Source organism: Octopus sinensis, linkage group LG9 (assembly GCF_006345805.1).
Source record: "Octopus sinensis linkage group LG9, ASM634580v1, whole genome shotgun sequence".
NCBI classification, from domain to species: domain Eukaryota; kingdom Metazoa; phylum Mollusca; class Cephalopoda; order Octopoda; family Octopodidae; genus Octopus; species Octopus sinensis.
Genome location: NC_043005.1, coordinates 56,798,330 through 56,815,399, shown reverse-complemented (window position 1 = coordinate 56,815,399; position 17,070 = coordinate 56,798,330). Strand labels below are relative to the sequence as shown.

At 39.0% G+C, this 17,070-nt stretch overlaps 1 protein-coding gene across 1 annotated transcript in view; it reads left to right on the top strand.

Annotated features, from left to right (window-relative positions):
* Window positions 1-5,840, top strand: part of LOC115215614 — a 79,561-nt gene extending 73,721 nt beyond the window's left edge. The window contains 2 exon segments of the mRNA XM_029784837.2: window positions 1,331-1,532; window positions 3,620-5,840. Of these exon segments, the coding sequence (XP_029640697.2) occupies window positions 1,331-1,532; window positions 3,620-4,533 (1,116 nt within the window). The 3' untranslated portion in view covers window positions 4,534-5,840.
* Window positions 5,841-17,070: the final 11,230 nt, after the last annotated feature.

The following is a 17,070-nucleotide window of genomic DNA, read 5'->3' as shown; positions in this document are numbered from 1 at the left end:
CTGCCTCAAAGAATTTTTAGCCAAATGTATTGACCTCTGTACTTATTATTTTAAAGCCTGTACTCATCCTATCAGTGTCTTTTGCTGAACTGCTAAATTACGGGGATGTAAACACACTAGCACTAGTTGGCAAGCAGTGGTGGTGGTGGTGGTGAGGGGGACAAACACAGACACACATGCATATAGGTAGAAGTATTGCCATGTCTTAAGAAGCTTGTTTACCAACAACATGGTTCTGGATTCCGTCCCACTGCACAGCACCTTGGGCAAGTGTCTTCTACTATAGCCTCGGGCTGACTAAAGCGTGGATTTGGTATATGGTAATTGAAAGAAGCCTGTTGTATGTGTTTGTGTGTGTGTGCATATTTGTACGTGCGTATGTATATATCTATGTGTGTGTGTGTTTCTGTCTCTGTTTGTCTCCTCATCACTGCTTGACAACTGGTGTTGGTGCGTTTACATCTCCATAACTCAAAAAAAAAGGTCCTGGGGTTGATTTGTTTGACTGAAATCCTTCAAAGCAGAGCTCTAGCATGGTCACAGTCAAATGACTGAAACAAGTAAAAGAATAAAATAATATATACAATGGGGTTCTTTCAGTTTCCATTTACCAAATCCACTCACAAGGCTTTGGTCGGCCTGAGACTATAGTAGAAGACACTTGTCAAGGTGCCACACGGTGAGACTGAACTCCAAACCATGTAGTTGGGAAGCAAGCTTCTTACCATTCAGCCATACTTGTGTCTATGTCAATATTCCAAAGTTAGAAGGTGGTGAGCTGGCAGAAACGTTAGCATGCCGGCCGAAATGCTTATTGGTATTTTGTCTGTCGCTATGTTCTAAGTTCAAATTCCGCCGAGGTCAACTTTGCCTTTCATCCTTTCAGGGTCGATTAAATAAGTACCAGTCACTCACTGGGGTCGATGTAATCGACTTAATCCATTTGTCTGTCCTTGTTTGTCCTCTCTGTGTTTAGCCCCTTGTGGGTAATAAAGAAATAGGTATTTTGTCTGTCTTTATGTTCTGAGTCCAAATTCCACCGAGGTAGACTTTGTCTTTCATCCTTTCGGGGTCGATAAATTAAGTACCAGTTGCATGATGGAGATGATCTAATCAACTGGCCCCCCTCCTGCCAAATAAATTTCGGGCCCTGTGCCTAGAGTAGAAAAGAATATTCCAAAGTTAGGACCCTCTAGGAAATCTCTGAAGATTTATCATTATGTTATTCATTGGCCAAGTGATATAATTTGTTTTCTTTTTTTTTTCTTTTCTCTCTCTCTCTCTCTCTCTCTCTCTCTCTCTCTCTCTCTCCACCTCTCACTTTTGACAGGAACATCAAAAGCAGAAATGTGAAGTTACCATGATTGAGCAGGCATTAACCATTGCAACGTCAACAGGGACGACAGAAGCTCGAATCCAGATCCCTACATCCCTGTCGGTTGATGGCCAGCACATCACAATAGGGTCCCAACAGATACCCATGGACACTTCACAGCAGGTCAACATCACTGTGGAACAACTCAACCTCACAGGTAAGTAATGATAATGTTAGTGATGTTGGCAGCGACAATAATGATGATGAAATTTATTCTGATTCATTATGTCTGTCTCTTGTAAGGTTTCTTGTTTTATTTAATTATTTTCTCTCTCTCTCATATTACCCTCTCTCTTTTCTGTCTTTACCGCTCCCCTACTCACTTATACTTCATTCACTCTCTTCCTCCTCCCTCCACTTCTATTATATTTTAAATGTATCTCTCTTCCCTGTACTTCTGTTCCATCATATTTTATTGTTTCTTCTCTCTTATTATCTTCTGTTCACTTATGTTTTATTATATCTCTCACCCTTTCTCTCTCTCATTTTTCCCTTAAATTTCACTCTCTCTCTCTCTCTCTCTCTTCCTTTCTCTACTGTTTCCTTACATTTTTCTCTCTCTCTCGTAAAAAGCACCATCCAATTGTGGCCGTTGCCAGCCTCGCCTGGCCCCTGTGCCGGTGGCATGTAAAAAGCACCAACCGATTGTGGCCGTTTGCCAGCCTCCCCTGGCACCTGTGCAGGTGGCACATAAAAAGCATCCACTACACTCACAGAGTGGTTGGCGTTAGGAAGGACATCCAGCTGTAGAAACCCGGCCAGATCAGACTGGGCCTGGCGCAGCCTTCTGGCTTCCCAGACCCCAGTTGAACCGTCCAACCCATGCCAGCATGGAAAACGGACGTTAAACGATGATGATGATGATGATGATTTTTGTCTCTCTCTCTCTGTCTCTCTTTTCTGATCCCTTATATTTTACTGTATCTCTTTCTCACTCCTCTTGTTCCTTTATGTATTTCTTCCCCTCTTACTCTCTTGTGTTCCCTTATATTTTATTCATTCTCTCTCTCCTCCTACTCTTCCTTTCTCTTCTATTTCCTTATATCATACTCTCTTTCTTTCTCTCTCTCACTGTCTTCTTTGTTCCTTTATATTTTACTTTCTCTTTCCGTCTTCTGCCCCACTCTTCCCCATTCCCTTATATTTTACTGTCTATCTACTTTGTGTCTGGTCCTTTTATGTTTTACTAGCAGGATTGCCCGGTGTTGCTCGGGTTTGTTTCGACCCTTTAGAATTGGAATTTTTGAAAGGTAAAAATTTTGCATTATGTAGCTTGTTATTCTCTTTAAGTGAACATTTTTCTGGTTGAAATACACCGAAAAATGGTGACACAGCAGTCAAAAAATCGTAAAAAGTAGGGATTTTCATAGAAAAAAAGCACCTTTTTGATGTAAATAATTTTTGGTGTTAACATGGTCCGATTTGAATTTTTTCTTCTATGGAATGAAGAGCAAGCCTTCTTCTATCATACTCTCAATTTTGGTCAACTTGCGCTGCAGGGTCTCAGAGGAGATAGTGTTAGTTGAAGGCTACCAAACCTGCCATACACAGACAACTTCAGCTTTATATTTTGAGATCACTATTTCACTTCACTTTGGTTCATTGGGTGCACAATGTCTATTTTGGTAGTGTGAGTGAAACACTGACTTGAAATTGGTTTCCTATCTGCACTGTGATGGGCATGAAATGGGGTTCATAGAGCACTATGTGTTGGACAATTCTAAAAGCAACAAAAAGACAATACAAAAGAAGAGACAAAGAGGTGTTAAAATCTGTTCTGAAGATATTGTGAGCCTCACAGGTGAAATTTTATAACCTCACAGGTGAGGTGTTATAGCATATATATGGCAGATTATGGAATATAGCCACAATGAATCCTCTCACTCTCTTTTGTAGTCTCTTCTGCCTCTCTGCTTGTCTTCCTTTATGTTTGTATATTGGTTGGCATCCTTTTTGTCTCAGGAGACAATGGAGTTGCACATAAAATAGTCTAGTCCGGCTTTTACATTTCATGTCCTAATACATTTCCTGCTGTGGCTGTGTAGTCCTATCCTGGACAAACACTCCCTCTGGCAGGTGCCGCAAATGTAGCGAAGACTGTTCCTGGCTGGTTGTAATGTCATAGTTTCTTGTTTTGTCTATTTAATCTCTAGCTATTCCTTTTCAATTTTTCATCTTTCTCTTTACCAAATTTTTCTTTGTATGTCTCCCTCTTTACTAATCCGGTCCTCTTTTCACTTGTAGGAAATTCTGAAGATGGTGAAATAACGCTGACTGAAAGCAATCCTTTGGGTGGCTCCGAAATTGCTGTTGCATCTCAGACGGAGCAGTTTGAGGATATCAGTGCAGATCCCAGCTGTGTGCTGACTGAAGGGACAGGGGTTTCAGAATCGGTGGGAGAAGAAGGGGAAGTAAGTGGGGGGGAGAGACAAGAGGATGGAGAAGTAGAAGAAGGAGTGCTTGACGTGAAGGAACTTGGGCAGAATCTCACAGAAAGCCTGATGATGACGAAACATCACATCGCGGTACCAATCAGCGAGGCTATCACAGTTAGCCAGGTGACATTCGTCAGTGCTGATGTCATGACAACATCAACGACGACACCAACAACAACAACGATGGTAGCGCCTGTTGTTGAACAGTCATTGTCGGAATTGACTGAAGGTGTTGTGGAAGGGTCGGGTCTGGTGTTGGGGATGGAAGTGAAAGAAGCTCCAGTGGAGTCAACAGAGGCCATTGTAGCAACCACAACAGAAACGGCAATATTAGCAACAGCGGAGGCAGCAATTGCAACAGACACAGTGGAATTGACAACAGCAACAACAACAACATCAACAACATTGTCAGCTGCAGAAACAGTCATGGAAACTACTGCCGAAGTAGCAACTACAGCAACAACAACAACAACAGCCGCAACAACAACAGCAGCAGCAACAACAACCACAGAAGTTGAAGCAGTAGCAGCAACTGTAGCAGAAACATCAGAGTTAGCAACCACAAATGAAACAGTAGACCAGCAGCAACAACAACAACAACAACAACATCAACAACAACAACAACAGGAACAGCAGCCGGAGCAACAAGTTACTGTTACTCTCACTGAGGTTAATCCCTCATCTACTGATGGAGAGCCTGCAGCTAATATGGTGATCAGTTGAGGACATTATTCAACACTTAGACTTTCTCTCTCACTTATCTTGTCATTTATCTGTTGTTCATCACAAACTTCACCTTAGCTCAATTCTGTGTCTATCCCTTTCACCCATTTCTGGCTCATGAGTTAGCCAGCCAGCCAGCCAGACCACTCAATCAAATTGACGACATCACATTGTTGGGAATATTTTGCTAGGCTGTCTCTTATGCGACATCTGGCAACAAGAGAGGGCTATTGATTCCTGGTATCAGATCAGTTTTTGTTGTGCAACAACTGGCATTAGACTGCTGTCTCTGTTGTCTTGGCACCAGGCTACTTCTTTGTTGTGTATTAGTTGGCACCAAAGAGTCATATATTTAATGCCTGGCATGTTATCAATGTTTATTGTCTTACAGTTGGCATCAGACTTCTGTCTGTGTTGTCCCGGCCCCTGGTTATCTGTTATGTGACAGCTGGTACCAAGAGGTCTTTTATTTGATGCCTGGTACTAAATCAACCTTTATTGCCTCACAGTTGGCACCAGACTGCTGTATTCCTGTTATCTGACGACACCAGACTGCTTGCATCTTCTGTTGTCTTGGCACCCATCTTTTGTCTCATTTGTTGGGTGACAACACCAAGAGGTCTTTTATCTGATGCTGGGCACCAGGTTAGTCCTTGATGTCTGACTATTGGCACCAGACTGCTGTCTCTGTTGTTTTGACACCAGATTATTTTCTCATCTGTTAGGTGATAGCTGGTACCAAATCAGTTTTTGTTGCCTCACAGTTGGCTCCAGACTGATATTTCTGTTACCTGACAGCTGATACCAGACTGCTGTTTGTGTTGTCTTAGCACCAGACTGTTGTCTCATCTGCTGTGTGACAGTTGGCACCAAGAGGTCTTTTGTCTGATGCTTGGCACCAAGTCAGTCCTTATTCTCTGACAGCTGGTAGCAGGCTGTTGTCTTTGTTGTGTGACAACTGATGAACTGCTGTGCATTATAATAAGCACCACTGGACTTTTGCCTGTAGCCTATACAATTGACATTAGTGTTTTGTTTGTGACCCTAATAATGGGTGCCAGTGTTTTGGCTGTGACTCTTAGGGCTAGTACTAGCTGTGTATTAGCTGTGATTCTAACAGTTGGTGTTAGCCTATGTCTATGACCCATACAAGTTGTAGTGTTGGCTCTAACAATTGGCACTAGTCATCTATTGCTGATGCTACAGTTAGTACCAATCTTCTGTCTGTGATTCTAACAGCCAGTGTTTGTTTATTGGAAGCTGCTCTCTAACAAATTGTATTATAAAATTAAAATAATATAAAAGTATTGTTTTTCGATGTTTTGTTTATCACTTTTTTTTAAATGTCTGCAGTGGTAACAGTGGTGGTAGTGATGCTAGTAGTAGTAGTAGTGGTTGTTGAGGTGGAGAAATAGTGGTATGAGTAGTAGTAGTGGTGGTGATAACACTAGAAATAGTGATGATGTTCATGGTATTTGGAGTGGTGTTGGTGTTGGTTGTAGGAGTAGTGGTAGTTGTGGGGCTGGTGGTATTAATAGTGGTACTGGTGGTTATGTTAGTAGCAGTGCTGAAAGTTACAATGGTGGTGGTGGTAGAGTTGGTAATAGTGTTTCAATAGTGGAAATGTGGTGGCAGTATTTGTTTCTAGAAAGATGTTTTATACGACACATTCTACCAGTGTCTGAAGTTTGAAAGTGTTTAGTTACAAAAAATTAATTTCTCAATCTGCCGTTCAAAGGGTAAACATCCGCACTTGGTACTAAGTTAGTAAATGCTTTAAATCTCTGGTCAGTTAACAAGATACTGTATTACCTTCCGTTATTTATTCCACTATTTTATAGTTAACAAGTTGCTGAATCCCTATAAGTAACGGGGAGGGGGTTGTGGTCATTCACGTAATTTAATTGGTCAGCTAAAGGCCATGGCACTGCTATGGTTAGTTAGTGGTTAACAGATAATACAAACAAACTATATAAAAAATTATATGTATGAAAACAGAAACAAATAATTCACATTTAACTATGGGTAGATATGAAAGTAAAAATTGATATTGAGACTAGATTAAATTAAATTAAATTATATTAAATTAAGAATTATAGAAATAGAAAGTTGATGAGCGTATAGGTTAGTGAATATAATCTAATAGGTTATAGTGATATGACTAGGGGATGTGGTTTTTAGATTATTTACGAGAAATAAGGTGAGAATCGAATCAAATCAAATCAAATCAAATCGAACCAAATCAAAATAGATGAACATCAATGGAATTTGTATCCTTGTGGTACCAGTTCCGGTGGCACATAAGAAAACCATCCGAACGTGATCGTAGCCAGTACCGCAACGACTGGCCTCCGTGCTGAGGGCACATAACAAACACCATCCGAGCGTGGCCGTCCGCCAGCCCCGTCTGGCACCTGTGTCGGTGACACATAAGAAAACACCATCCGAGCGTGGCCGTCAGCCAGCCTCGTCTGGCACCTGTGTCGGTGGCACATAAAAAACACCATCCGAGCGTGGCCGTCTGCCAGCCTCGTCTGGCACCTGTGTCGGTGGCACATAAAATCACCCACTACACTCTCGGAGTGGTTGGCGTTAGGAAGGGCATCCAGCTGTAGAAACACTGCCAGATCTGACTGGCCTGGTGCAGCCTTCGGGCTTGCCAGACCCCAGTTGAACCGTCCAACCCATGCTAGCATGGAAAGCGGACGTTAAACGATGATGATGATGATGATGATGATGAAGGTATTACAAATGTATGAAACCGTATATTGTAAATGTGAAAACGTGTATCTGTCTAATTAGGGGGATTAAATGTGCATTTACCAAAATATATGAGCAATACAGTGGGAAATTCTATGATGGAAATTATAAGTACAAATTTTTTAATCGATGGATAAGATATTATAAGGGATTAGATAAGTTGTTATTCATTGTTAGAATATGTTTATAGTATAATATAATATACTTCATCAGATACAACACATTAAGTGCAAAGCGTTATGCAATAGTTTTAATCATCTAATCATTTATTTATTTTTAGACCACCTATTTATTTAGTTATTTAATTTTAACTTTAGTGTTTTTGTATGTGTGTGTATGCTTGTGTATGTGTATGTGTGTATGCATACATACATATATATATACATACTTATATATATATATATATATATATATATATATATATATATATATATATACATACACATACATATATATATATATGTATAAAATATATATATAAAAATACAAAATGGGATAAGAACGCAAAACATTCAAATAGAAGATACAAAAACGGACGGGTCATTCGAAGCCTCTAATCTTCAGTCAAGAACCGGATCATCCTCACAATTTCGGCTGATTAATCTTGAGATTGCTCTGATCTGGCCAGCCCCAAGGAAAAACTAAGCTACGAGCATTAGATTTCTTGGAAAAAGGATCGAATGTATACGAAACAAGGAGAGAAAAATGGATGATGTTACACGAAAATAAATACAAAAAACAAAAAGTAATATGAATATAAATACATAAAACAATAATAATAATAATAATAACAGGACAAAAACAACAGGCGTATTTCGACTTTAGACAATTCAACTTAGCTGGCGTGTTTGAAAAATAATGCCTTACGGCAGACGAAGAAATCGATGAAGAGGTGCTATCATCTGGATTTTCTAATATAGTTGAAAATAACTAAGAAAATTCAGGAAATTTGTTGGACAAAATGGATGCTGTTCGAGATGAATAATTTCAACATGTCTTATGTAACTTTGGAAATCGCTTTCCAAAGATTTCATCCAGTAGTCATTGACTTCAAGAAAAAGTTGAAATTCCTTTTAAATATGGAAGAAAATTCGATATCCACTAGTACTTGAAGCCAATTGAGAGAGTACTAAATTAAGTGAATGTGCACAACAATCTACAAATATGGTGGTTGCGCTTTGTACTCGATTTAAATACCCAGCTCCATTATAAGTTTGTGCAATGAATTTTTGGCCACAATTGAATTCATTAACAAATATTTGAACTTCTGTTAGCGATTCAGCTTTTCTATTTTTACTGACATTGGTGTATCCCAAAACCCTTTCTCAAGGTTTTTCCATCTCGTCAACAAATTGCAAGATGCATAACAATTGAGCTTTCATTCAAAGATTTGTAGTCTCATCAAACATAACAGCAACAAATAATGTTTTGTTTGATCATTTCACCTTCAGTTGTAGCAGCTATTCTATTAATGATCTCATTTTGAACATCACTTGAAAGTCCAGATAATGTACAGTTGGCATTTTTATTCATGAAATCTAAATATGATTTAAGGCAGCGAACTGGTGATCGTCAGCACACCAGGCGAAATACTTAGCGGTATTTTGTCTGCCGTTACGTTCTGAGTTCAAATTCTGCCGAGGTTGACTTTGCCTTTCATGCTTTCAGGGTTGATTAAATAAGTATCAGTTACGCACTGGGGTCAATATAATCGACTTAATCCCTTTAGCTGTCCTTGTTTGTCCTCTCCGTGTTTTGCCCCTTGTGGGTAGTAAAGAAATAGAAATCTAAATATGATCTTACACAATCATTGTATTCTGCTACTGCTTCATATATAGTCAGAAAATTATTCTTATTGTCTGATTGTTCTGTTTCGTTGTTTTCCCCAAATGATAATTCTTGGCAAGCCAAAATTGCAATACAACAAATTAAACTTTTCAATATGTCATGATTTTTCTCTACTGATCTATTATGGAACTGAATGGGAGCAGCTCTCTAGTGATCAATTGTTGTATCAATTTGTTGCTGCCCAACAGTTTTCAGAGCAATTATGGAATTCAGATGGTTCTGAGATTTTAGAGCTTTGGCAAAACTGTAATCAAATTGTGCAAATTGCAGTGGCCAGTAGTTGTTCATGTGTTCTAATACTAACAAAATGACAGACATGGGAAACAGAACAATTCGTGACTGTATTGTAAGAAGTTTGGTTCCCTACCACATGGTTCTGGGTTCAGTGCCACTGCGTGGCACCTTCGGCAAGTGTCTTCTACTGTATTCACAGGCCAACCAAAACCTTAGGAATGGATTTGGTAGACGGAAACTGTAAGAAGCCCAAAAGAAAAAATATAAAATATGCGGCTTTTGGTGCCCCTCACCCCAGAAGAACACCAATCATAAAACATACAGATATTTTCCATACACTTTTTCCTTGAAAACTCTTGTCGCCTTGCAACACCCCCAGAGGTGTTGATTTGGTATCAAGGGACATAACTCTAAACCCTTGCTTGGCTCATTGCATCATCTTTTTCAGAGCAACCACAAACCAGATGTGTCTGTTCACCGCCAACAATGGAGAGCAGTCGGCATATTTCATTCCATAATTGCCATCTCTGAAGAGTGCAGGGTTACATAATTGGACTGTTACCTCTCAAGCTTATGATGGCATTAACTATGACGTGAAGGATATGACAGTTAGAGGATAGAGTAGAGACACTAGTGAAGAAAGAAGCCTTTATTAGGATCAAGGATCATAAACCAAGCAGCTCATCAGAAAATCAATAACGCTGTTAGAAGGGCTTCTGGCGCCCTATGGCGTCACCTCAGTGAAGACATAACATGGTTTATAACCAATAGTGGAAGAGATAGGGTTCAGTTTAACCAATTAGACATAGTGGACCTATATATATATATATATCTAAATCGAGGAAGATCCTTTATAAGGCACTGGATTTCGTTAGGTCATACACCGAAGTTAGTGATGAGGGCATACACATTATCACACACGCCAGAAGAACCCTTCTCTTCAATAAGGGGTTAGCTTGGGCCAAACACATTTTGTCGATCCCAAAACAATGAGAGGTAAAGTAGTTGATCATGCCGGCATTTAAACTCATAATGTAAAAGCGGAAGAAATGACGTTAAGCATTTTTGTCCAGTGTGCTAACGATTTTGCTAGCTTGTCGACTTAATAATAATAACAATAATAATAATAATAATAATAATAATAATAATAGTTCTTTCAACTTAAGGCACAAGGCCTGAAATTTTGGGGGAAGTGACTAATTGATTACATTGACCCTAGTGTTTCTGGTACTTTATTTATCAACCACGAAAGGATGAAAGGCAAAGTCGACGTTGGCGGAATTTGGACTCAGAACGTAGCAATGGGGGAAATACTGTTAAGCATTTTGTACAGAGCCCTCTTTGTAACTTTGTTTTCATGTCGTATCTCTTCGATCTAGACCCATTTAGTGGTGCTCCTACTCTCATGTCCTGTGAACATGTGCCTTAGCTCCACGACTCAACTCTCGTATTTCGCATCGAAGAACTGCTGGAGAGCCATTTGTAATACCAGCATATCGGTTGCGATACCATTTTTAACTGTCTTTTTCTAATTTTCTTACTATCCAACCAATCTATTGTTCTTTGTCATTACTTCTTTACTATAATCTATTGATTCTATTCTGATGACTCACCACTACCTGACAATCAGCTCTCACTTAGCTAATTCGCTGATCCAATCACTATAGAATTTCTGTACTGAGACTGATGTGTTTAGTTACAGTAACCAGGTCTCTGGTTTTGAAGCCTGTTTATCCTTATACAGTTGCTTAAGAAATATTTTAGAAGCTCTCTGATTGGTTCATCACAGTACAACATTCCTGTGACATAACAAGTGCGAGGAAAAGATATTTGAAATCTCATATTGTGATAAGAGATTTGATATCTAAGTTTGAATGACCTGGTTTGTTCAATGTCTCACGGTTTCTTGTTTTGGTGAAAATAATAAAACATCAGGGAGGAGTGCAGTCAAAATAACTGACAACAATGCGTGACTAGTATATCTTTTATCAACCGGAAAAAATTGCAAAACAAAATATTTATTTGTCCTTAAAAAAATGTTGTGACAAATGAAACACAATACAAAAAACAAATTTCTCAATGTTTAAACCAAGTAATTTGGTTTGTGTCTGTCTATGGTAGATGTGTGAGTGCATGTTAGTTATGACAGTAGCAGTAGTCGTTGTCACTGTCGCATTCTGTAGCCGAGCTTCAGAAACATAAGTTTGTGCAGCTGTTGATCTTCTGATTTTGGCTATGTTTCGATCACTGACCAGTTATCTGATAAACAATCTATCTATCTATCTATCTATCTATCTATCTATCTGTCTGTCTGTCTGTCTGTCTGCCTGCCTGCCTGCCTGCCTGCCTGCCTGCATGTCTGTCTTCCTGTCTGTCTGCCTGTCTGTCTGTCTATCTACCTACCTACACACACACACACATAGAGAGAGAGAGAGAGAGAGAGAGAGAAATATAGAAATATACAAGGTGTAAAGATACTGAAGATTCAGTATACACCACGTTGCCTTCCCTTGGTTCACTCCCTAGACTCATTCTTCTTATTCTTCAAACATCCAAAATGACGAAACCCCTCTGTCACGAGAACTGATTACTGTACAATGTTCCTTGAAAAGCTAATTTAAATAGTGAAAACCGGTTGGAATTCCCGATATTGATATAATATGTATATATTTATAAATAGATATTAAACTATAAGAAACAAAGGCATTTCTCTTCTCCTTTTTATTTTTTTCTCTCTACATATTTTCAACTCCCTCCCTCTCTCTTTCCCTCTCTCTCTCTCTCTCTCTCTCTCTCTATATATATATATATATATATATATATATATCTTTATATATAAAAGTGAAGTTGTGTGTCTGTCTCCTATGATTTAGATTCCTAACTACTCCCACATTTTGCAGTGCAGTTTAACCAAAACCGGGTATCTTATAGTCGTGATTCATATCGAGCCCTTCTGGGTATTAGCGCGCGTCTACGATGAGTCTACGATTTAAAAAAAAAATTTACCATCATTTTTTTCCATTTTAATGCATTTTTCGCTATTATATAAGGGAAGTAACTCTCTAAAAATGTCTACGATGAGTCAACGATTTAAAAAAAAATTTACCATAATTTTTTTTCCATTTTTAATGCATTTTTTTTCTATTTTTTGGCTATAACTCTCTAAAAATGGTTATATAGTTATTTCCCTTACAAACCCGAGCAACGCCGGGCGATACTGCTAGTATATATATATATATAACAAAATAATAAATAAAACACATGCATATATACATACATATATGTACTTACCTACATCTATATGTATATATACATGTATATATGGGTACAGGACACCAAAAAAACGTTGAACACAATAAGAAACGAAAACATAAAAACAAAACCAAGGAAACGGACATTTTTTTAAACAACGAAAAACAGAGTACAAGACATACAACACAAGGAAAATCCCCCTTCTTCAGCAGCCTCTGTTTCATCTACTCTGTGTTTCGAAGGTAAAGGCGAGACACGACTTTGTTGAAACAGTACTTCCTGCAAAGCAAATTAAATAAAATAGTATGATCCGCTGGATGTATGTCAGTCTACATGCACGATAGTAGAGAAATGTTGGGCTTGAGAAGCATCAAATATGGTGTGCATGAGAAACGACTGCACTGGTATGGTCATGTGTTATGTATAGATGAGGACAGCTGTGTGAGGAAGTGCCACTCCCTAACTGTGGAAGGAACCAGTGGAAGAGGTAGACCAGGAAGACATGGGATGAGGGGGTGAAGCATGACCATCGAACATTGGGCTTCACAGAGGCAATGACAGGAGACTGAGACCTTTGGAGATATGCTGTGATTGAGAAGACCCAGCAGCTAAAGTAAGATCGCAGCCATGGCCATTGCCAGTGTTGCATGTCCAGCCCATTTGAGAGTAGCCCTGATGTGTCGGGCGATATGATATGCTTGAGAAGACCTATTGAGTCAAGTAAAACCAAAATCATAGCTATGGACAGTGCTCCTTGATTGGCTTCTGTTCCCATGGCATGTAGAATGCATCATTTAAACGTGGCTGATACCAGTGTCCCCTTACTGGCTCTTGTCTGGATGGCACATGAAAAGTACCATCCGAACATGGTCGATGCAAGGTCTGCATGACTGGATCCTATGCTGGTGACACGTAAAAAGCACTATCCAAACGTGATCGATGCCAGAACCGCCTGACTGGCCCTCGTGCCAATGGAATATAAAAAGCACTATCCAAATGTGGCTGATGCCAGTACCCCTTGACTAGCTACCGTGCTGGTGGCACGTAAAAAGCACTATCCGAACATGATCGATGCCAGGACCACCTGACTAGCTCCTGTGCCGGTGGCAGGTAAAAAGCACCCACTACACTCTTGGAGGGGTTGGCGTTAGGAAGGGCATCAAGCTGTAGAAACATTGCCACACCAGACTGGAGCCTGGTGCAGCTGCTGGCTCTCCAAACCTCGGTCAAACTGTGCAACCCACGCCAGCATGAAAACGGATATTAAACGATGATGATGATGTTGATGATACATGAGGAGGTCTCCAAAAGTAACTGGAAACGTTCTCTGTGGGTAGCCTGTTGTAGTTCAGGCTTCTGCCGCTAAAGGCAACTTGATGCAACCCCCAGGCATCAGTCTACCGACCAGCATGCTCAGGTTACGTTGTATTGGCATGTGGTGCATCTTTGTTTTGCAGTGCTTCTCCCTTGTTCATCAATTTTTACAATGGCTGAAACGAAGGAACAGCATGCTTCCGTGAAATTTTGTATTTTGCTAGGAAAAACGGAGGCTGAAACAATTGTCATGCTTCAAACAGTTTACCATAATTTCAGTAATTTTGCCTTATGCACTACAGTAAACAACATACCAGCTGGTCGGTGGAGCATGGTACTCACCAACCGTGGTAGAGATTGTGTAAGTAAATGTAGCATATTTGTGATACGACAATATATTTTCTATTTACCATAGCTTACTGGTGTAGTATTAAGATTATATTAGTGTTTGCAGTTGTAGAAAGGAAGTTATTTCAAGCAATGTGGAGAGATCAAAAGGGAGTGAGTTGAGGTATTGAAACTCTGGTGAGTGGTGATATCTGGCAACCTTGTGAATAGGCTGATCACCCGCAATTATATCAAGAAGTTGAACAGAGAGCATCATACGTTTGTCATTTGGGGCCTTGTCATAACCCACTGATCTAAGAATGTAAGTACGAATAATTTTAACTTTCACATTTTTATCCTGTTTGTAATATGATAAATTTTAACTAAAATTATGAGAACAAAATTTTAATTAAATTCATTACCTATCGTTTCCGTTTTCTGAAATGGCTGAAAAAAAAAATCAATCAGGACAAGTGTATTGTTATTGTGGGTGTAATAATGTGTGTACTGTGAATGTGACCCTTTAATAATACACAAATGGCTTCTTTATTATTATTACATTAAAAAAATATTAAACTTTAATTTTTAAATACAATTTAAGAACAATGCATTCACCAGATTCCAAAGATTATACCAGAATAATAATTTTCTTTTTAATACACAATGAAATGAAGAAAAATTCAATTATAATTATAATTAAAGAAAAAACTAATTACCTTAACTAAATAAAGTTAAATAATAGAAACACTGAAATATTTGCGACAATATTAATTACTTTTATTCCTAATTTATAGATGGCAAAGCAAGGTCCTATGGACATATTTATCAAGCCGAGACATCCAGTTGCTGAATGCAATTTTGAATCAGATGACGGCAATGTAAATGAAACTGAAGTATTGCTGGCAAAAAGAATTCATACTAGTGTCACTTGGAAAAATGACTCCTCATACATTCAATTTGCTTTTGTAGACACAAATGATGGGGGGAATGCAAAAACCACTGTTTGTTATTTGTGGAGATGTATTGGCTAAAGACTCAATGAAGCCATCAAATCTCAAGAGACATTTAAATACAAAACATAAAGAAATGAGTTCAAAGCTGAAAGAGTTCTTTGAAAGAAAGTAGATACTTGAAGTGTCATACGTAAATACTTGTGCATGGTGGGCTTCTTATAAAGTAGCACTTCGAATTGCAAAGGCTAAAAAGTCATACATAATTGGTGGGATGCTAGTAATAGGCTGTATTCAAGATGTCTGTATGTAAATGCGAGGCAAGCTGGTGGTAGAGAAAGTGGCTCAGGTACCACTTTCAAATGACACTATAGCTCGATGAATTCATGATCTGACTCATGATACGGAAGATCAGCTCATAGGACAGATTAAATTAGCAAAGTACTTTCCTTAGCAACTTGATGAGTGTACAGACTTTGCTAATCAAGCAATCCTGAAGGTGTATGTGCACTTTGAACATAAAGGTGATTTGAAGGAAGAGTTCTTTTTTTTTCTCTGCTTCACCACCAAGTAAAACAATTAGTTCTGAAGTGTTCAAGACTGTGAGCGATTACATCGTTAACAAATGTGGGTTGGATTTCGAGTTTTGTGTAGGTGTATGTTCTGATGGTGCTGCTTGTTTGTTTGTTGAGCGAAGTGGTCTTCGTCCCAGAGTGGGAGAAGTCCGAAACGTGGTCCTTTGCTATTCGTAAGACCCGCAGAAGAGAAAGCAGGTCAACCCCCGACACCGAGAGCATCGACGGTAGGATGAATGTACATCCAGGCTCAGCAGTTGCGTAGGAAGTCGGGGATAAGAAACAGGAAGAAAGAGTGAGAGAAAGTTGGAGTGAAAGAGTACAACAGGGGTCACCACCACCCCCTGCCGGAGCCTCGTGGAGCTTTAGGTGTTTTTGCTCAATAAACACACACAACGCCTGGTCTGGGAATCGAAACCGTGATCCACAAACCGTGAGTCCGCTGCCCTAACCATTGGGCCATTGCACCTCCACTTGATGGTGCTGCTGCAATGACTGGACAGCATTCAGGAGTGGTCACCCAGATTAAGGCGCTTGCCCCAGAATGCAAGTCAACATGCTGCTTTCTTTACCGAGAAAATTTTGGAAAAAAAAAATGTCAACAGAACTAAACAGTGTGCTCAGCGAGGTTGTGAAAGTTCTTCAGGACAAAGATCCAAATTGGTCACAATTGCTCAGAGATGTGAATTGGTTAGCCAAGCTGGCTCATTTGACTGATATCTTTGCCCTCTTTAATGATCTCAAAACCTCCATGCAGGGAACAATGGCTTTCTGGTTTACATTGGTAGACAAGATTGATGAACTGAAACGAAAGCTAGAAGCAGGGAAGAGTCAAGTGAAATGATGTGTTCATTGTAGGTTTCTAAATAAACTGAAATACGTAATAAAGTCAACACAAGTCATCTTACTATTTCTTTTGTCCCTTCATTGATTTTTATAATATTGATTTTGTATTATATATTTGTCTATATGTGTTTACTTTATGCGTATTTCAGTAATATAATATGTATACTGGTCATATATTTGTGTACATCATTAATATATAAGTGTATGAGGATGTATGTATTCAAATATAAGTTTATATGTACATTCATGCATTCATATATATATGTGTGTGTGTGTGTGTGTGTGTGTGTGAAAGGGGGTGTCGGTTTCTAAAACTTCAAAGTTGATTAACGTTTTCATGGTTGGATTTGTAAACTACAATAAGAATAACACTGGTCAACAAAGAATTTGTTCCAAGAAAAAGAATACCTGTATCTTATATGTTTTTGCAT